Source organism: Halichoeres trimaculatus, unplaced genomic scaffold (assembly GCF_033239565.1).
Source record: "Halichoeres trimaculatus isolate MK-OKI-2021-1 unplaced genomic scaffold, fHalTri1.1 fHalTri1_scaffold_18, whole genome shotgun sequence".
Lineage (NCBI taxonomy): Eukaryota > Metazoa > Chordata > Actinopteri > Labriformes > Labridae > Halichoeres > Halichoeres trimaculatus.
Window position 1 is genome coordinate 10,298,183 of NW_027437196.1, and position 20,534 is coordinate 10,318,716.

At 38.5% G+C, this 20,534-nt stretch overlaps 4 protein-coding genes across 4 annotated transcripts; 2 read left to right on the forward strand and 2 right to left on the reverse strand.

Moving 5' to 3' along the window:
• Positions 1–2,156: 2,156 nt before the first annotated feature.
• On the reverse strand, positions 2,157–7,567 carry maf1b (MAF1 homolog, negative regulator of RNA polymerase III b). The gene is made up of 8 exons (XM_074693019.1): positions 6,993–7,567; positions 6,086–6,174; positions 3,800–3,931; positions 3,553–3,715; positions 3,328–3,449; positions 3,115–3,234; positions 2,915–3,007; positions 2,157–2,442 (listed from the first exon to the last, which is right to left on the reverse strand). The coding sequence occupies exons 2-8, from the start codon at positions 6,166–6,168 to the stop codon at positions 2,418–2,420; spliced, it is 738 nt and encodes a 245-aa protein (XP_074549120.1). The 5' UTR covers positions 6,169–6,174; positions 6,993–7,567; the 3' UTR covers positions 2,157–2,417.
• An 876-nt stretch (positions 7,568–8,443) lies between these two features.
• zfand1 (zinc finger, AN1-type domain 1) lies at positions 8,444–11,569 on the reverse strand. The gene is made up of 8 exons (XM_074693729.1): positions 11,455–11,569; positions 10,879–10,921; positions 10,041–10,080; positions 9,812–9,939; positions 9,601–9,692; positions 9,329–9,447; positions 9,042–9,197; positions 8,444–8,691 (listed from the first exon to the last, which is right to left on the reverse strand). The coding sequence occupies exons 1-8, from the start codon at positions 11,507–11,509 to the stop codon at positions 8,515–8,517; spliced, it is 810 nt and encodes a 269-aa protein (XP_074549830.1). The 5' UTR covers positions 11,510–11,569; the 3' UTR covers positions 8,444–8,514.
• A 246-nt stretch (positions 11,570–11,815) lies between these two features.
• chmp4c (charged multivesicular body protein 4C) lies at positions 11,816–14,508 on the forward strand. Its single transcript, XM_074693651.1, has 5 exons — positions 11,816–12,246; positions 12,771–12,948; positions 13,080–13,188; positions 13,342–13,468; positions 14,229–14,508. The coding sequence occupies exons 1-5, from the start codon at positions 12,024–12,026 to the stop codon at positions 14,288–14,290; spliced, it is 699 nt and encodes a 232-aa protein (XP_074549752.1). The 5' UTR covers positions 11,816–12,023; the 3' UTR covers positions 14,291–14,508.
• Positions 14,509–15,755: 1,247 nt separating this feature from the next.
• On the forward strand, positions 15,756–19,290 carry gimap4 (GTPase IMAP family member 4). Its single transcript, XM_074693643.1, has 3 exons — positions 15,756–15,887; positions 16,816–17,565; positions 18,118–19,290. The coding sequence occupies exons 1-3, from the start codon at positions 15,857–15,859 to the stop codon at positions 18,120–18,122; spliced, it is 786 nt and encodes a 261-aa protein (XP_074549744.1). The 5' UTR covers positions 15,756–15,856; the 3' UTR covers positions 18,123–19,290.
• The last annotated feature ends 1,244 nt before the right edge of the window (positions 19,291–20,534 follow it).

Here is a 20,534-nt window from a genome sequence, read left to right on the forward strand (position 1 = left end):
TCAAAACTAAATAAAACTAGAATGCCTGCTCTAAAACTAACTAAAACTAAACTGTAAAGGGGAAAAATTTTTTAAAACTAACTAAAACTAAACTATAATGACAAATCCAAAACTATTATAACCTTGCATACAAGGTGTCCAATGTGTTAACATGTCTATGTAGCAAACAGTAGCCTATAGGTCATTGACAATATTTGAATAGCTTCTTTGCATTAATAGGAACTGTTTACTGTTAGTAAATGGCCGTGGATTGGCATCCTACTTAACAATTGTTTCTCACGAAGCTGAGAAAAAACGTGTTTACACGTTTTTTCCTCAGCTTCGTGAGAAATCATTGAGTGGAGGGAAATGTTAAAAGAGTCAGCAATTATGTCCAGACAGGGAACTGAACCAAGTTTCATAATAATAATAATATATTTTTTAAGATGGTTAATTGGTATTTTTTTTATATTTTTATTAATACACCGTAGTTTTACTTTGAACATTGGTACTTATTTTTAGTTGACCTTGGTTAACTGAGGATTGATACAGTAAATACATTTAATGACTCGCAGATGTTGGTGTTTCACTGTAAAATGTGACCATGTTAACTTGGGACTGTTAGCCTGCAATCAGTGGCACGTTGTAGCAAAGTCACCAGTTGAGCAAGGTTGCTCTTAATTTCAAAACACGGGCTTCTCTTCAACGGTCAAAACCAATGTACCATCTGTGTGGAAGTTGTGTGGTGTGTGATATCGTTTCTGACAACTGACCAACCAAATAATCTTTGTTGTTAATTAATTTAGTGTTTCAAGAACGCTAATTCATCTGAATCCTAATGTATGGAGCTAAACGGTGCTTCCCTCGTCAAAATGAGTGCAAATCTTTATAATAACGCAGAGACGAGAGGACTTGTATATAAAGGCAGCCAGATTTTATCTTCAACTCACCACAACAACCGGGTCTGAGAAACATTTCTACGAAGTATACCAATATGGGAAGCTGTTTTTTCCCCCTATACTGCAACCAGCCACCAGGGGGAGCCGTTTTGTGGCGACCTTACTTTCAGCCTAGCAAGATGACGTCTCTTTCTTCGATATGTTAGCAGTAGCCTAGCTAACGGGCTAGTTTACTGAAAAGAGACATTTAACTAACTCATACAGCGACTTAAAGATACTGCAATATCACTGAAAGATAAAAAAAAAAAAAAAAAGAAAAAAAACACTTCCTATTATTTATAAATATAAAACAAGACAATATATATTTCTCAAGTGAAAGAGAAGAAATAAGCTAAGTCTGATTCAAACAACGCTTTATTCACATCTGCAATATGTCGGCCAGATTAACGCACAAAGCAGCCAAGAAAAGTCACAGAACTCTTATCAACTTTAAGGAACATAAAATAGGAGCTTCTCATTTTTCTAAAAAGTAATAAAACATAGCATTTCACTCAATGTTTTCCTCTAAACTGTACAATACATTCACTTTCATGAAGCCTTTGCACAGGAGCATTTAGCAAATAAAAACACTGGCAAGACTGACATTTAAAAATGAAGTGTAACCAGGAGAAGGTGGAAATGAGGAGAGGAAAACACTGGATTTAGACAAGGTTGAAAAAAAAAAAAAACTTTATGGAACCTGAAAACAGACCAGAACTAAACAGGACATCTGTTAAAGCTGATATGTTATCAAAGCTGCAACCCAGATGCCAACAGTTTCCTTGGCAATGCCCTACTGTCTACAATACAGACGAGCGTTTCGCAGTAATAAGATTCAGTAATACAAGTCTTGGTTATAAATGCAGCGGTTAGATTTCAAACTCAGTGCTAAAAAACAAAAATCTCACAGTAACGCCAATGTCACACACGACACAAAAACTAGCAAACGAGCGGCAGATGAGCTCTCTGCTGATCAACATGTCAGTCTTTTTCCATCACTCAGGATGATGAAATATCAGAAATCAATCTGTGAATTTCCGTTAATGCTGGTGTTTTGTGGACTCCTCTCGTTTGACATCACATGCAAGAAGCTCGCTTGCAATCTTTTGGTTTCACTCTCGTCCACAGTAAGACCTTCTTCCTTCAAAGTGTCCATGAAGAGGTCTCTAAAAGTGTTGGGAAGCCCATGAGTCTGTATGTCTTCATGTGTGCTTGTTTGGGCTTTGAGGCTTAAAAGAAAAGTCTACTTGAAAATGGAGAAGCTTAAATCCTACTGCATGGTTTCAACACAATGTCCACCGGCTCGCGGTACGTACTGTTCACTGCCAGCAGAGGAAAGGCGGTCAAACATGCATACGATTAATGCGTGAAAATGGCTTTGGATGAGGCAGCAAAATGTTCAAAGGAACAAGAAAAAGAACATGAGGCGAGAAAAAAAATGTGAAGAAGAGGGAGAAGGAGCCTTGATGTCCTTTGGCTGAGGTGAGTTTTGGGGGAAACTCACACGCACAGAGCTCTGGGGAACCTAAAACAACAACAGAAAACGATAAAATGAATCCATTAGAAATCACTCGATTATGTTTCTTTAAAAGAAGACATACATTTAGTTAAGCCCCTTTCACACATGCACCTCACTCCTGAAAATTCGCAGAATTTGTTCAGGTGGGCTGCCATGCAAACAGAAAAGTACAAAGATTTTTGGTTTGATGTCCACAAGATGTCAGCAGTGAGGGAAATTCTAAGTGAGCGTTTTGGGGAAGTGATGACAATATTCAGTCATGTGGACATCAGTTTCCTCTATCATGTTTCTGCTGGGTTAACACCCTCTTACATTTAACTCCTATACTCCTATATTCTACCACTGTGCGAGGCATGTGTGAGCAAGTTCCTGCACAAACCAAGGCCTAAACGTACTGAAAGTTTTCACAATAATGTCAGGAGTTCATGTGTGAAATGGGCCAGCTGTGTGGTACGTTGGAAATAATGTGAAGCCTGACCTGTCCTCAGTGAAGCCGTCCATTTCCTCTTCGCTGTCCAGCTCCATGTCCAGCTCATTGTCGAGGCAATCGCGGCCGTAGCCACTCAAGACGCTGTGAGAGTGAAAGATTTACACAGGATCAAAGGGATGTACAGGAGAAATGTTTTTTTAAGTGAAAACATTTTTATTTACATATTTGTAAACTGTACCGCTGCTGACCTGACTGAGCGACACGTGAAGAATACAATCCTCTTCAGTTTCTTGTTGTAGAAGAAGTAGTTGAAGGACCAAAGGCTTCCCTCTTCTCCAAAAGGGTCTGAGTCCAAATCAGGGTTGTAGCTGCAAATGAAAACCAAACCACAACAGATTAAAAAAAAAGTTTAATTTGAAAAAAGAAAGAGGTTTAGGGGCATAAATCATGAGCACACCTACCTGTAAATGTCACAGCCCTGCAGGTTGATCTCTTGATCCATGGCGTTCCACAGCTCTGGCCCCACCGAGTTAAACTCCTCCCCGACGGCTGAGAACAAGCTTCCATTTACGGCATTAGCCACCTGCAAAACGAAAGACAAAAAAAAAGACATGCACAATGAGTTTCTTTAATGCTGCGTCGAAACAAGTGGTGCATCAGGGTGAGCAGAAGAACAGCTGACTAACCCAGTTGAGGCTGGGCTCTCGGCTGAACTCGTGGGCCCGCGCTGCGCTGAAGTCATAATCGGGCCTGAAGGACTCGTTGAGCGTGGTGATGAGGTAGAAAAGAGTCTTCCTGCAACACTTGTCGCTCAGGGGGTTGTCCCCATCTTCGATGCTCTTCCCCAGCCTGTAAAGGATAACACAGAGGGGGATTAGGTTTTGTTAAGACAGTAAAACCAAAATCTTCTCTTTTACTCTCTGCAGCCCTTACTGCGAGGGGCTGGTGGCACTGGTGGACTGAGGAGGAGAGAGTGCCTCCAGGACGTGCGGCTCCCCCTCCTGGCAGAACTGCTTGAACATATGTTTGTCATCCCCTGCCATCTTGCATGAGTAGCTCTCGATCCTGCATGGCACAGAAACAAAAATTACTTTATTTTATATTCTGAAAAAGCTCTGTTGATAAAAACAGAACTATATCATAAGCATAGAAGTTGAGCCTTGCAGTTTAGATTAACAATATTACATCCAGGGTTCTGTTATGGGCTACTGGTTAGGTTGCACCCTGTAAGGCAGGCTTTTAGGCAGTTGGACCAGTTTGAAGCCTAACCTAAGGCATCTTTCTCGTATGTCACTCCCCTCTCTTACACTGCTTCCCTCCCTAGTCACTGTCCTCTCCTCTCTAGATAAAGAAAAACATCTAAAAGGATAGTATAGCACAGATATAATCAAATTGTGAAAATAAGAGGACCAAATATAGAACCTTGTGGAACTCCTAAAAGAAGTGCAACCTTTGGATAAGAACAAGAGTGATGAATAGGAAAATGTAATATATATAGGACATACATCAAAAGTATATGTATAATTTATCTATCATTTAATAAATATAAAAGTGTCTGATCAGTTTCCTTATTATATGTTTCAAATGGTAAACAACATGTACTCTGTATGCTAACATACCCCCCACTACTCCCCCTCCTCTCTGGGAGTCATATCTACATGAACATCTGACAAGAACAAGTCAGTGCCAAAATTCCTACATGCTCCTTCATGTCTCTAGGTCAGACGCCCTTGTGCATAGATATGCAAGTAGAGCAGACGGGTGCGCAGTTGTTTATTTTGCCTCCTCCCACCCAGAGTTATGCAAGAGCCCACGGTTGTGCAACTCAAGATAGACTTGAGTGCTGAGACCCTTGCCAGCCCTACCGGACTAATTATAGTCTCATTTGAAGGCAGCGGGCACTGCTGTGGAAATATCTGCCCTGGTTTTCCATCCATAACACAGCTGACCTGCCCACCAAAACACCGACACTGGAGGAGAGTGAGGATTATCAACACTAAAAAATTATTTTTAAATAGACTGAGCAGCAACAAGCTCTGTAAACAGTTCTCACCAAAGCTACTGCTTTGGTAAAATACCAAGCAAAAAGTAACAGCAGAATGACCTTTTTACAAGTTGTACTGTTATTTCTTGTCCCTGACTGGTCTTGGCAGCTCAGCATGACCTTCTTCAAATAAAAGTATAAAGATGCTCAGTAGAACTGTTTTATGTGCTTTCATTCAGTTTTTATCTGAGGACAAAATCAAAAGCTCATTTATGTAAAACACAGGAAGCCTTGTGGGAATATTTATTTCCACTTAAAAATCCTGCAGCTTGCAAGTCCTTCTGCTGAGATGAGCTGCCTCACTAATCCACTAAGCAGCCTAAACTGGCAGGCTCTGCAACTCCAGCCTCACTCAGCTATCATGTAGCATTGCTGTTTGTGTTTATGTGTGTGTGTACATACAGTACGTGCAAAATAATACTTTACAGTCTCTGAAATAGAGTGGTGAGAGGACACCACGCTGTGCGTCATTGGGTCACAACAAGCGCTGGAGCGCAACACCCACACTGACAACCGTACACTGAGACTCAGCTTAATTCAACAACCCACGGGCCTTTATGTAACCACATCGACACTGAACTGAAGGCCTTGCATAACCTAAACCTCACTGGGTTGGTTTCGAACACTCAGCTGAAAGTCATGAACTATTAGTCAGTTATTAACTTGCAGGGAAGTCTCTGAATGTAGGCTTCCAGTTTGGTGGCCTGTTATCACAATGTTGTGCAACATGCAGGTCCTCATTTGCTCTACTACCCTTATTTATGAGCAGTGTCTGTGACCTTTGAACCCAAGACACACCCCTGTGTACTTTCTCCGACTGTGAAGATGAAACAAGCAGGCGTATCGGAAGTGTTTACCCAGAAACAATTTAAAAACAGTTCAAATTCTCATGTTTGCACTGAATTCCTGCTCAGCCATTTCGCTTGCAGAGTGGAAACAGAAGCAGGATTGTTCTCATGTAACTCACTGCATGCATCTCCCTGCAGCTACTGTTATGTTTGTGTTTCTCTATGCAAAAACCCACAAGTTAGCAGCAAATGTGGCAAACAAGATGTGTGCAAAGCAGCAAGTGATCCCTGATATGAGAGCTTCTGTTTGTTCCTTTAAAGTGTCGCAGCTAAGATTAGAGAAGTGGGCTCATGTGTTAAGGTTGCAACTTAAGCTGTGCCTGTTACCTGCCAAGGATGCGAGACTCTCCTGTTTCTACGCACAGCCGGGAGCTGAGGGCTTCAAAGCTGGAGTTTTCCAACAGTTTCATTGCGATCTATAATTGGAAAAAAAAGAGAAACATTGCTATTTACTTAAAGTCACCTATTTTTCACCATGCATATGTTTGTCGTGTAAATCAAAAATAAGGGAAGAAGGTAAAATCAATAATTACAAAGGAAATGTAATTTATCCTGTATTCAGAAATATGCTGTAAATCTAAATGAGCTTGAAAAACCCAATAAAAACTCTTTAAGTTGAAATGTTGACCATTATTTTACAGTGTGTATACTTTTGTAGCAATTGTTTACATCTTGTCAGCAAGCCTAAAACATGGTTTAACAAGACAAAAAAAAATACTTGCAAAGATACCACATTATCTAATTGGTTCTCATCTTTGGAAAACTTCTAAAAGCACATGATAAAGCAAATGATACCAAAGTCTGGGGGATTTTCCTTTTACTTCCTTTTTTGACTAAATATCACTGTGGTAATGGAAAACTAAAACAATTGAGGATGTAAAAAATTAAACTTACAACTAAATTAACTCTTGGAATTAATTTTTTGTACTGTTATTAACGTAACAATTGTATATTCTGTCAATGTACACCGTCTTTGGTTTCATTTTTTCCTTATATGGAAAAGGTTCGTATATAAAATAATATAAAAGGTGTTAATGTAGATAATAAAGTCAGTTAACAAACACAAGCAATAACATTATTGGCAACAAGGGGCTACAGCGCCCTGTGAGGTCCAGTTTCTGGTCATAAACACAATCTCTTTTTTCGCTGCCCCTCCCCCACTCAGCTGAATCCAAGTTGACAAATCGTCTTCCTGGTTCAGAACATCGATATTAACGTTACACAATTCACTCACCGAACAGTATTTTCCCCAATGCGAGATATCAAATGGTTCAGAAGTCAATCCGTCGACTAAAGAGTCCTCTTTTCGATCTAACTGTTCACTTGGTGAAGCAAAAGATTAACGACCCTGCTTTGTTGACCAGCTAGCCGTTAGCTATCTAGCCTTTAGCTTGCTGAGTAAAGCGACGCTCCTGTTTTGAATTTACAGCCGAGCAATTAGTGCGTACTCAAACCTAAGCATCGTCCACAAGAACTCGGTCGAGGATGAGTTATTCTGAGGCTTTTTAAATTTATAGAAAAACTGCTTTTCCCGATTAAATGCGATGAGATCAAATCCAGAGACTGTTGGCGTCCGTCGGAGTCTGTCTGCAGCGGCATCCCTTTCGACCTAATTTTACAAAGAGGTTGTTAAGGGTAATCAAGTCGCTATTTTCTAAGCGACTTGATCGGAAAATAGCAACTAACGAGCTGCCTAGGCTAGAAATTCACGAAATGTTTCAACCTTAAATGAAATTCGTCGATTTTCTCAGCGACACATCTATTTTCATCAAAACAACGGGATCTACTGTGAGAAGAAACCCAGCCCCTTTTCTTTTATAATTCCCCACAAGCTGCACACACCCACTGTCACCAAACCTTCACCTGATTGGCTGTAAGTCATGTCAGAGCTGATGGCAACGGATGTGATTGGCTGAAACTCGCTCGAGCACTATCCTGGGTAACGGTGTGTCACATATATCAAACGGTTATCAAAAATTGAAGTCTGATCAAAATTTAAAATTCACAGCGTTTTAAGTTTGACAATGCTTCTTTCTTTTTATGAAATCTATTAGTTTTTCTTATTAATTTTTTCATTCATTTTCATTTTGAGCATGCAGAGGAGAAAAGGTTAAACTAAAACTATAGACAGCAGAAAGGCAAAACATAGAAAGCTTCAGTTTTTAAGTCAACGCTAATGCAAACTAATAGAAACTTTGTAATCACCGATTTGAGAGAGATGTGTTTTTATTTTAAAGGGATTATCCTAACTCCCATAACATTCAATGTACTCTTATACATTTTTTTTTATTTATTGTCATCACACAGTAAAATCAAATAGATATAAACTTCATAAATAAATTAATTAGGGGGGCATGTTACATCCTCTTGCCAATATATTTTTACCTGCCAAAGCTTAGTTTAATAAGTTATCATCTTTGTTTTTAATTGTTTAATAATTTTGTGTTTACCTTGTGTCCTGGCCAATTTTTTAACTCATTTAAACATCATTAATTTGAAATTGTATTTTGCTGAAGGTTTAGAATAGCCTTAACTCTAAATAACAGCATTCTGATCTTTTAAGATAAGTTCAATAAGATGAGGGACAACTTGCTACTATCAACCACAACGACTGAATGGACAGGACATCAATCTTCGTCGTTACCTTCAAAAGAACAATCATTAAGACTCAAGAAAAACCTTTTTGGTGGGTTTTATTGACAGAAAAACACAGTAGAGGATATTAAGTAACCATTAGTAACAATTGCTGGAAAAAATCAGGTTTGTGTGATATAGTCAGAAACGTCCTCCAGGCCTGTGTTCTCATTGTCCAGGTATTCCAGGATCACATTTCCACCATTGTACAGAGGAGTGTCTGGGTGAGCCAGCAGCAAGAGTAGAGTGTCATCCATCCGGAGAGCTTCACCTGTCTGAGGGTGACACAACCGCAGCTTCTGCAGAGACAGTCGAGAGAAACACACTGTTAAGGCTAACATAAGGCTTAAGACTATTTAAATGTCAGTTTACAACTTCTGAGTTGGGTTATTAATCTGAGTATAATCTTAATAAATGCTTGTGTCAGGGTTATTAACACTTTTGTGAAAAAAGTTAGGGATGGGTAAAACATAAAAACTTTCCGACATCAGTGACAGATGATGGTATTAGTATATAAACCAGATGAGGAGATATCTTGTTTGTGTGTTTAATTTAAGATAAAGGAAGTGATTAAGAAGAGTAACGGAGATTGTAAGAAACAAGAAAAGGTGATTTAGAGGTGAAAGGAAATGGTTACTGGATTTTTCACCTTGGCTGTCAGCACATTATTGTTGTTCTTGAGACTAGCTAAAGAGGCTGCATAATCCACCACTTTGCCCACACTCCATTTGGAACAGAAGAACATGGGTTTGCTGCGGTCTTTTGATTCTTTGGGAAGATACACTTGAAAATAGGTTCTTTCTGTCTGGAAAGCAAAAAAAAAAGATAAGAAGTAGTCAATGAGACAAAATAAAATATGGAACTGATTTGAGATTCAAAGAGCAATTATTTAGGTAAATCATGCTTTGAATGAAAACAACGCAGCTGTAAGTTTACCTGTGGCAGTCCTTTGTCTCCCACAGCATGCAGCTTCAGTTTCATTAATGCTACCTTAGCTGCAGTTGCACTGTTCTTTGCTCCTTTGCGTCCTTTACTTTTGGATCCATCCTTTGACTCTAAATGGTATAAAGAGATTTTTATAAATAATGTTAGTAAGATTAGAATAAAAACACATTTTGATAATGACCAAGGGGATGGGGATAAGATAAATACTGATCCCATGTGGACAAATATGGGATGACAGAAGTTTCTACGACACTGAAACTAACCAACAATCTTTTGAACCAGCTCCTTGGTGGCTGCCATTCGAGGCTTTTGGACCTCCAGTTTCTCACACTTGTGATCATCTTGATGACGATGGCTGTAGAGCACAGTTAAGAGAAATGCAAACTTCTCAGTAAACCAGTTTCTTTATAAGAAAAAAATTATTACAAAAAGAGGAGTACAATGTAATAAAATGATCTGAAACTCTAAACTTACGACAAACAGAAATGCTTTTCACAGTGTGGGCAAATTACTGGCAACAATTCTTTGCCCTTGCAGTCTTGAAATGAGCAGGGATAACTTGTGCTGCCACCCTCTGTCCTGGGTTCCCTTTTCACAGGCTCCTGGAAAAGGAGGGACAAAAAACTAAGTCATCATTTCAGTAACAGGGAAATTTTAAACTCTTACAAAATAGGAAAAGAATAAGGAAAGTTTAATAGTATACCTCTGAACAAGAATGGGCCTCTCTACTTCTGTGCTCAAGGCTGCAAAAGACAAGGAGAATGTATTTCTTATATCATCATAGATACATGAACAAAAGAGGAAGAAAAAGATCTTAAGTGATAGAACTTTTATGACATAATGTTAGAAATATTTAAGAAAAAAAAGTCAGATCCATTTTTTCCACTTTTTAATCATTATTATTATTATTATTGTTTTTATTTTCAGAGCTTTAAATTGTACTATACTACTTAATTAAAGTGAACAAATCATGGAATAGAGAGCAATTAAAAAAAACTGAGTGAGTGACTGAGCACACACTGAATTGAAAAACAACCTCTTACTCATCACTCTTAGATATTTAACGCATTCTTCTTAACACAGAATAACTGCATCAATAGACTCTTGAAGAGTGCCTATTTTTAATTCTTGAAAACCCTGTTTCTTCAAAACATGAATGCTGACCTTTTAGCTTAAACAAAATGCACAAATCCTCCTAAAAGCAATAAAATACAAAATGCTTAAGTTGGAATACTGAATAATTATCATGCAGTTTTTCTAGTTACTTGTATAAAATCTTTTTCTACTTTAAAAGCAAACACTTGACAGCTGGTATGAACATGGGGCCCAAAAGTTCCTATCATTGTTATGGGGAAACAGATTGGTGTGAGTAGTGACTTGTTCGCAAGGTTAATACAGCCACTGCATCAATGCACCCCTCAGTCATCTCTGTTATGTTGTTTTATATTTGGATATATCTACTTCAAAATTCTGAGTTGTGTATGAGAATATTTTCTGTGTTTACAAATGACCTCAAACTGTCGAGTTTCTAGTTTACTCACCAGTAAACGCCACTGCAGAGGTCACAGACGAATGGAAGGAAATCTAAACATGACATGAAACACAGAAATCAGATCAGATTCAGAAACATAGACAAGGTTGTTAGCCAAGACAAATAACTCCAAAATGTAGTATATATATATATATATATATATATATATATATATATATATATATATATATATATATATATATATATATATATATATAGGTACTTGAAGTTGGACAACGGTCACTACATAATGTGGCAGTTGTACACAATAATGCGAAATTATACAATATTAATTAATATAAATATCTATGAAACAACAGTTTTCTTAAAATATCAGCAAAACATCACACTTTCGATTAGATACAGCTACTGAAAAGTGATGTTAGACATAATAGAAAAAAAACACAACAAGGGAGCATGAAAGATGTTACACGACACGAGTTTTTAAGTGTCTGACAGTATGCTAATGCTAACTAGCTCGCTGGGCTAAAGAGTGTTACACTCGCAAATTAAGGCGGAACAACTGTACCAAACTTCGTTTAATATTTTTCTTTTATTCGGTGAAAAGATGGATATCAAACCGGACCTTTCTGATTGCAGGACTCAATCTGACAATGCTTCCCAATGTCTAATTCTGCCATGAGTAGCTCTGTTTTGTAGCAAAGGTTGTCAACACGAACTTTGACACCGGAAGTGACACAATCGATGCTTCTTCTTCTTCCTTTTTTTTTTTTTTTTTTTTTTTGTAAGAATTATTATGATTTTTAAGTTGTTTTGTAAACTTGGATGTCAAAATAATCAATCGATAAACGTTTATTTAATTATATTTCATTTCATTTTAAAAAATACTTTTCGTTGATTAATTATATTAAAGAGGGTTGAATAGTTTGTTTATCTATGTTTGTTACCTAACTTCGACCGACAGAAGGAGGCCAATGAAAGGGGGGAGTCAGGTGTCATACGTCACGCAGGTGTGGTGAAAGGTGCGTTCACTTCACTGGCTGTTTTGAATTGAATGCCCTAAGCCGTCGGACAGGAAAAACGGCTCGTTACACACCCGCCTGGTGAATACCTGTGAAGAATACCCAACAGACAGGAGAGTTAGTGCGTACCACTTTACTTCACCTGGACGGATTTCACCTACAGAATCTCAAAATGAGCAAAATTTCAAAATTATTCAAGGGAAGCTCCAGCTCATCGAGCTCGTCAAGCTCGTCTCGGTCCAGACACCACCGGTCGAAAGCCCCTTCGGCCCAGGAGGCCATCCACAAACTCCGGGAAACAGAGGAAATGCTGACAAAGAAACAGGACTACCTGGAGAAGAGGATAGAGCAGGAATTAATGATTGCCAAGAAACACGGAACCAAAAACAAGCGAGGTATGAGTTTGATTGTGGGGAAATAAATCTGTGCGACGAAATCTTATTGCACCCAACTACAAATTTAATTTCAAAGACATCTAACAAATAGACACATGAAGCTTTGTAGAATAGAGACAGAAGGTAGGTAAACACTGTAAGGCCTCTAAACCTACATACTGCCTTTTAAGACCTTTAGCCTGTCTGTAGTCATGATGTTTTTCAAGTTTCATTGCATTAGCAAGTTTAACAGGTTTGTCTCAAGTGAGCTAAGACTGTTTGTACAGTTCTTCAGTTTTCAAACGCATCACAGGAACAAATTGTCCAACATAGCTTTTTCTCTTCTTGTGAGAACTGCCTGTTTCTCTCATATGAAACTGAAGTGCTGCCTGCCTTGTTAAATCACATCAGACTATAAATAAACACTGTCCTATAGGTAGGAGGAACCCTGTGTCTTTTAGTTTGTTAACGCCCAAGATTAGAAGTTCTCGTGTCAGGTGTGTGGGACAGTTGAATGAAGGCTTTTCTCTATCTTTCTGCGTCAGCTGCCTTGCAGGCCCTCAAGAGGAAGAAGCGTTTGGAGCAGCAGCTCACCCAGATCGACGGCACACTCTCCACAATCGAGTTTCAGAGAGAGGCTTTGGAGAACTCACACACCAACACAGAGGTGTTGAAGAACATGGGCTTTGCTGCCAAGGCCATGAAGAAAGTTCATGAAAACATGTGAGAGGATGGATCAAATATGTTTTGAGCAGGAAATATAAGATGTCTTGTTCTCTGGGTTCTTTGAATGTAACACCTCCGAGTTTACAATATGTAATCCTAACTCTTATTCTGTCTCCTCTCTCGGTCAGGGACCTTGACAAGATAGATGATCTGATGCAGGACATCACAGAACAACAGGATGTTGCCCAAGAGATCAGCAATGCAATCTCTGGACCCTTCGGAGAGACGTTCGATGAGGTTGAAACTCTGTCTTCCCCTCTTTCTCTGTCTGCCATATATTTGTCATTTTCTGTGTCAGCTGATTGTTCTTTCAGTGGTAACAGATACTAAGCTAGATGACAAAACAAAACTTTCCGTGACACTGAATGGTGTGTGCTCTTGTGTTTTCAGGATGAGCTGATGGCAGAGCTGGAAGAGCTGGAGCAAGAAGCGCTTGAGGATGATATGAAGAGTATGGGCGGATTACCCAGCGTGCCGAGTTCTAGGCTGCCTTCTGCGCCATCTGGTCATCGCGCAAGTAGGTTCAGTGCTGCAAGGCACAAAAATACGGTCTATCAAACTCCTTTTTGTGAGCCCTAGCAACCCAATCACAGCTGGTTTTAGGTTAAGATAAACTCATAAATTGGATCATTAATGATGTTTTCAACAATCAGCTGAACGCTGCAGGCATCTTAACACCACCGCCCCTTAATAAAAACACATTTTTACCATCTCACATAACAGAATATCACATTTTTAACAGTTTCTAACTGCTGTTTAATACATATTCTACCTTTTTTATTTTGTCAAATGCTAAGAAAACAACAACAAGACAATGTTACAAGCATTGTTCACCAGCTGATCTGCTTTTAAATGTCAGCTCTAAAAAAAAAAAAAAAGGTATTCATGTGCATGACACAGGCTAATGATGATGCCGAAAAGTTCACCAGTGATATCAATACCAAATTTGGCTTTTTTTTTAAATTTACAGCCAGCAATATCTTGGACATAAACATGAGGAGGCAAAGAAACATCCCCGAAAATAAAAGAGAAAATTGACATAAAAATTATATTTATGAAAAATTTTGTTATTTTTGTGTGCTGTTTTCAAATTTTGTTTTGAATTTTTTATTTTTCACCACTTATTTTTGCATTTTGAGCATGCTAATGACAGGCTTCATAAAAGCAAACAAAAACAAAATCTCCCTCAACGTTGGACCAAACTCTCATCACTCTGGCCCTGATAAACGAGCTAAAATAATTATAAAGCACTGATGAGGTTTTTCTTTCTTTAACAGCCACCAAGAAGAGGGTTGAAGAGGAAGAGGACATGCGTACGCTGGCATCGTGGGCAACCTAACTACACAAACATGGCTTTTCCTTTTGTGAACGTTATACTCAGAACTCCAAGTTTTAAGTCTTTTTATAAACATTTGAAGGTTTCCAGGGAAAATGAAGATTGTGAAATCAACTGTTAATATATATTTTTTGCTTCTCAAATTGTAATATCACTTTATAGATGATATTTCCCAAGAAAATGAAAATCTTTAAAGTGAAAGGACCCAAAGAGTGGGCAGCTTTTAATTTTCTGCCTAACAGTTGTCTTCCTTACTCAGCCCATACAAAGGATTAATGAAGAAAAAACAATATCTTTCTGTTGTTTTAACACACTGTTTTTGATGCAGCTGTAAATAAAGACATGATTTGTACGTAAAGTGTAAATAAACTTCAGAAATGTCAATTAAAGAAGTCTTCTACATATTGTCAAATAGAATTTTCTTCATTTCACTTTAACTTCCTGTTGCACCTGACTGTGAATTCAGCTATGAGGAAGTCTTGTGTGCTGTGTGAACAAACTTGTCTCCGTTATTCAATCTTCAAGAGTTCCTAGTGATGAAAGTTGACATCAGAGATAAATATCTTGCATTTGTGGGCATTTTTTTTATCAGTTTATTTTTTATCAAGCTTTAAATGCAACATGACTTGGAGACAAAAAATATTTTTGATTGCAATTTCTCAGCTTTTTATTGCCTTAATTTTAATTTTAGAGTAGCATCTTATATCCTTTCACTGCTTATTTTACAACCAATTTTTTATTTTATTTCACTTTCTCTCTTTTTTCCCTTTTTGGTAAGAGTGTTTTGATTGAACTGTGTAACCACCAAAATACAGTTTATCATTAACCATAAACACCTTCATGACTGAATGGATGTATCTCTACGTTTAACAAATGAAAAAACAACAACAACAACAACAACAACAAAAACGTGACAAAAAGAAATTAAAAGATTAAATAAACAGAGCTTCTCTAAATCAAACGGGACTGCTTACTTTGAAAGAAATAAAATAAAATATAAGTCATTTGGAGTACAAACTCAATAGAAAAAAAATAAAAAAGTATGCATTCCTTTGAGCCTGCAATGTTGGCTTGGTTTTTAACAATCAACAACGGGTGTCCAGATTAAAATACATGTTGTTTGACTTCTAGGGTATAATTTTTTTTTATTTTTTTTAATGGATGGGTTGTATTTTTTAAGATTTGGTTGATTTGGTGTCTTCTCTTGAGTTTTAGTATCTTATTTACCTTCAGCATTTCCTCATCAAGATATCCTTTTAGCTTTTCCTAATTACATTAACATTACAGTAAACATTATAATTAACAAATTATCGTTTCTGTATGTACAGCCCCTTGTGTTACTTATGTATTGTGTACAATTAATGCCATACAAATAGTATCAAGGTAATGTTTTTGTATTGTAGCAGCTTCCGGTTTCTAGTCTCCTTTTATTTTGAAGGACATTACCGGAAGTGGTTCCACAAAACTCCCATTAACTTGTTGCATGTCTCATCAGGTAGGAGGAAGTTCTTGTCCGCCCCGAGACGTATTAAAACTTAATAAACACCTGTAGTTGGATTAAAACCTAACATGGAGTCGAATAGAACACCTCAGACGGCAGGTGAGTCTAACTTAAACACATTTAAGACTATTTTTAACATCTTTAAACTCTATTAACGGGTGATTACATCTCAGTGAGATAGCGAAGTTAGCAGACAGTGTTTCCCGGCTAAACATTACCCAGAAAACCCGGAATCTGACACGTTTCACGAAAAGTATGTTGTAAATGGTTGTAACAGTAAGTTTAGTGATTTCCTGAGTCTTTCTGGATTATTATTTTATTGTTATCTTCGAATATGTGAGCGGGTATTATGATAACGTTTCAACTTGTAAGCGCTTTAGTAAGTTTCATCAGCGGGCCAAGCTTTCGGTATGGTATAAAGTTATGGTAGTTGCATTAAATGTGCCCCATGTGTAGAAACGTTATTTGAATTTTAATGGGAATAGGTAGAGCATAATTTATTTCATTTGAGTCCTTTTCTATAAGGAGTGACCTTAAAAATAAAAGTCCTATTAAAACATTAGCAGTTTTACTAAGAAAGCTAAAATAGTTTGAATACATTATTAATTTGTCAAAGTAAGGTTCTCAAAAACATTTAAGATGTCTGCTTAACATGTTTTCAACATCTGGAAACATTCAACAAACTTAGGACACTGCAGCCTGTACCTAACACGTAATATATATTTAATGACAGGAGTTGGAGGTGTCCCTGAACCGGAAAAGGAGAGAAAAGGCAAAATAAAAGCATTACAAAGGACAGAATTCAAATTCACTCAGAACTGTTTCCTTTTTTCAATTTAAGAGAAATCTGAATCTACCTCTCTGAAACCAGAGGACATGCAAGTCTACTTAGTACTCCATCAGCTGGTTTAGGGTCAGACCTCCAAGCTCACTCCAGACCCCTCACTCAACCAAAGTTTGACCACACCCAGGCAAACTGAAATGTCCAGCTAACGTTTGCTAACATGGTTTATTTACTTTCTAACAGCAGCTGAAGGTGCCACTGAAATAGATGAAGAGACCAGGATGGCAGCAATAGCAGCTGCCAAAGCAGCCATTCGTTTGCCAGAAATCCGGCTGGTGATCCTGGGCTGGAGGTGGCCCGGGAAGAGCCTGACAGGGAACACCATCATCGGCCGGGAAGAGTTTCACCTGGAGCGGGCGGCTGAGTTCAGTGTTAAAAGACAGACTGAAGTGCAGGATCGGCAGGTGGTTGTGGTGGACACTCCAGGCTGGTTCTCCGCCCAGGATACGCCCAACTCCTACAAACAAGAGATAGTGAGGGGGGCAACTCTCTGCGCTCCAGGTCCACATGCCTTCCTGCTTGTCATCCCAGTGGGGATGTTCACATTTGAGGACCGTGCTCGAATCGAGGAGCATGTTGGCCTCTTCGGCGAGCGAGTGTGGAAGCATACAATCGTGGTTTTCAGCTGGGCTGACGTGTTGAGAACCATTTCAGTTGAGAGGTACATCCGCAGAGAGGGCAAGGACCTGCAATGGGTGCTGGAGAAGTGTAAGCGTAGGTACTTTGTTATTAACAACTGCATATTCGGGGAGCACCAACAGGTGGGACGCTTGCTGGAAAAAGTTGAAAAGATGGTGGCAGAGGAAGGAGGCTTCTACAACCCAGAGGAGGTGGAGAAGGAGGAGAAACCTGTGGATAAGAATCAGAATCCAGCCAGAGAGGGGAAGGAGCTGGGGGCACGGCCAAAAGCAATGAACGTTAATTCGCCTTCCAGTGAGTAACGTATTCATCCTGGCTCATGAGAAAGTTAAAGACGGTCATAATTTGAGGCTTTAATTTAGCTACAAACTATACTTTTATGAAAACAAGTAATATTCTGTTAGTCAGTTAGTCTCCTAATGGCTTTATTTGGTCTCCACACACTCCTGAGAGGAAGCAGCAAATGCCCCAGTGGGTACAGAAACATACTGCCAAGTTGGAAGTGAAAGTCTGTTGCTAGAAACAACATCATGACAGAGGTGAAAGTGAGTCAAAACACAAGTGCTGTGGGCTGTAAAAATCAAGGGAGCGAGTTAAAGCAGCTCCAAACTACGAGGGGCAGATTATAAAAAAGTGACTCATCCTCCCCACAGTTACAGATAATCCTTCTCAAACACAGATAATCCACGGTCAGTATAAAAACACTGATTTAGCAATCCAATGTCTGTTAGCAAACAGGCTTAAAAGTGAAACTAAACATTTTCTCTCTTACCATCACTATAACACAAGATTTAAAATTGTAATTCAACACACACATGTGAATAACGACATTGTGTTTGCTTCCAGATTAAGAACACACTCCTCTCTGATGCACCCTCTTCACGCCTCCTAAAGGAACCTCTGTACTGACGGCGATGCATGAAAATAGTTCAGAAAGAAAGAAAGGGCAATTATTGGAGATTTGCTGAATGTATAAAGCAATGCGATTTTATTTATTTATTTTTCAAATCAGACATGTTTCTGAGTGTTTTTGGTTTTATGTTTATTTTATGATGCTGTTTCATTTCACTGTAAAATTATGTGAGGCCTTTTTATTTCATGCTGCCCTGAACTCCTCTCCTCCTTTTTTTATCAAACTGATGTTTTCTGATCTTTCTGATCCTGTTCGGATCCTCTTCTGATTGTGCTCTGATGGTTGTTTGTGTGTTAGGACTGATTTTATGTAACCTTTATCAGGAGAGGAAAACTGTTACACAGGTTGTTTTTAGCCTGATGTGTACACTCCTCTGTCATAAGCCTCCTGACAGAGATGCACTACTAAATTGTGACTGTTAAGGGAATTGCTGTTCAGACTTTCCCATGTGTTGTGACCAAACTGTAAATGTTCCTATCGTGCTGTAAATCACATTTAACGATTATAAAGCACTGAAAAAGAACCTGATTTTTTTTCTGTGTCCTTGGTGAAGTGACTTTCTGACCTCTCAAATGTTCGTATGGATGGAAACTTATGAGCCGGAACATTCTGCCACCTGCTGGATTGGACCACATGTGTCCACCAGCCTTGGCTGCTCGTGCCTCTGTCATGGAGTCACTGGTTTTCCTCACTTGGACGACTACTACCACTACTTGGACTGGGAACACCACACTGGAAAATAATGAGCCCTTCTCAATTTTCCTTGTTGAAACTTTGATACGACTTAATAAGTCCTCTTTAAATTTTTGACAGTTTTTAAATCTATTAAGCTATTTCTCTGCTTTGTAAAGACCTAGTTTAAATTGTGCTCCTCAAACACAAATAATCTTTCTCAAAGTTATTTTGAATAACAACTTTGGTTGGGGACATAATGAAAGAGATATATTTCTAAGAGATAGATATTTTTTTAAAAGAGTAAATCCCTCCAAAAAATCTTTACTGACCTCTAGTGGTTTATATTTTCTATGGTGCTGGATGTACAGTATGTACACTGTGTACAGGACATGGTGACATTGTGCTTAAAGGTGACACACAAACTTTTCACCACCCCAAAAAGGATCCAAAGTGAAACCTTAACCAGAAAATATTGCAAAATAAAAACAATTCTCAATTAAAAAACGCTAAAACCTCCTACTTATTATGAAATGATATGTTTTTTTTTAATGGAGATAAATTAATGTAAATTATGTTTTTTAGAATGGGCATTTGGGACCACACATCTTCATATGGAAATAGACATTTTTGCCTTCCTTTGCCGAATTCTGTTTAAATCACATCCTCTGTCCATGAATAAAGCCAAGGGGTGTTTAAAACATACCCCTTGGCTTTATTCATGAACACTTGTCCACCTTGTGGCCATTAGACAGAATTACACTCATCAGTGTTCATGCAAGATGGTAACAATATTTAACACAATCACACCACACTTAAATAACTACCCTCTACCCTACCTAACTTACAGACTGATACTCCCCTGACTAATTCACTATTAGCATAACTGACTGATACTACCCTACCACCATACTGATTGATGGACTAAAGCTACACCTGACAAACTAACTGATACTCTACTTCACTGGTTTCCAACCTGGACTTATAGCTCAGAGCTTTGTAAAGTAGGGCTTTGTCTAAAACTAGAAACCACCAACCGTGGTGATTTGTTGATACCCTACCTGTCTACCTGCATAACTACCAATCTGATACCTTACCTGTCTGACTGATACCCTACTTGACTAGTTAATACCCTACCTGACCAACCTAAACCTTATCTGGCTGACTTAAGCTCTGTCTAACTGACTGATACCCCCACCTGACCCATTGATACCCTACCTGACTGACTTAAACCCTACCTAACTAATTCCTCAGTTGATACCCTACCTGACCAACCTAAACTGTACCTGGCTGACATAATCTCTACCCAACTGACTGATATCCCACCTGACCCATTGATACCTTACCTGTCTGAATTAAACTCTACCTAACTAATTCTCCACTTGACCAGTTGATACCCTACCTGACCAACCTAAACCTTACCTGGCTGACTTAAACCTTACCTAACGGAATAATAGCCTAATAACTTAAACCTAACCTTACGGATACACTGATACTCTACCTGACTGTCTGATACCCTACCTGACTGACAAATTGATACCTTACCTGACCAACGTAAACCTTACCTGGCTGACTTAAACTCTGCCTAACTGACTGATACCTTACCTGACCCATTGATACCCTACCTGTCTGACTTAAACCCTACCTAACTAATTCCCCACTAGACCAGTTGATACCC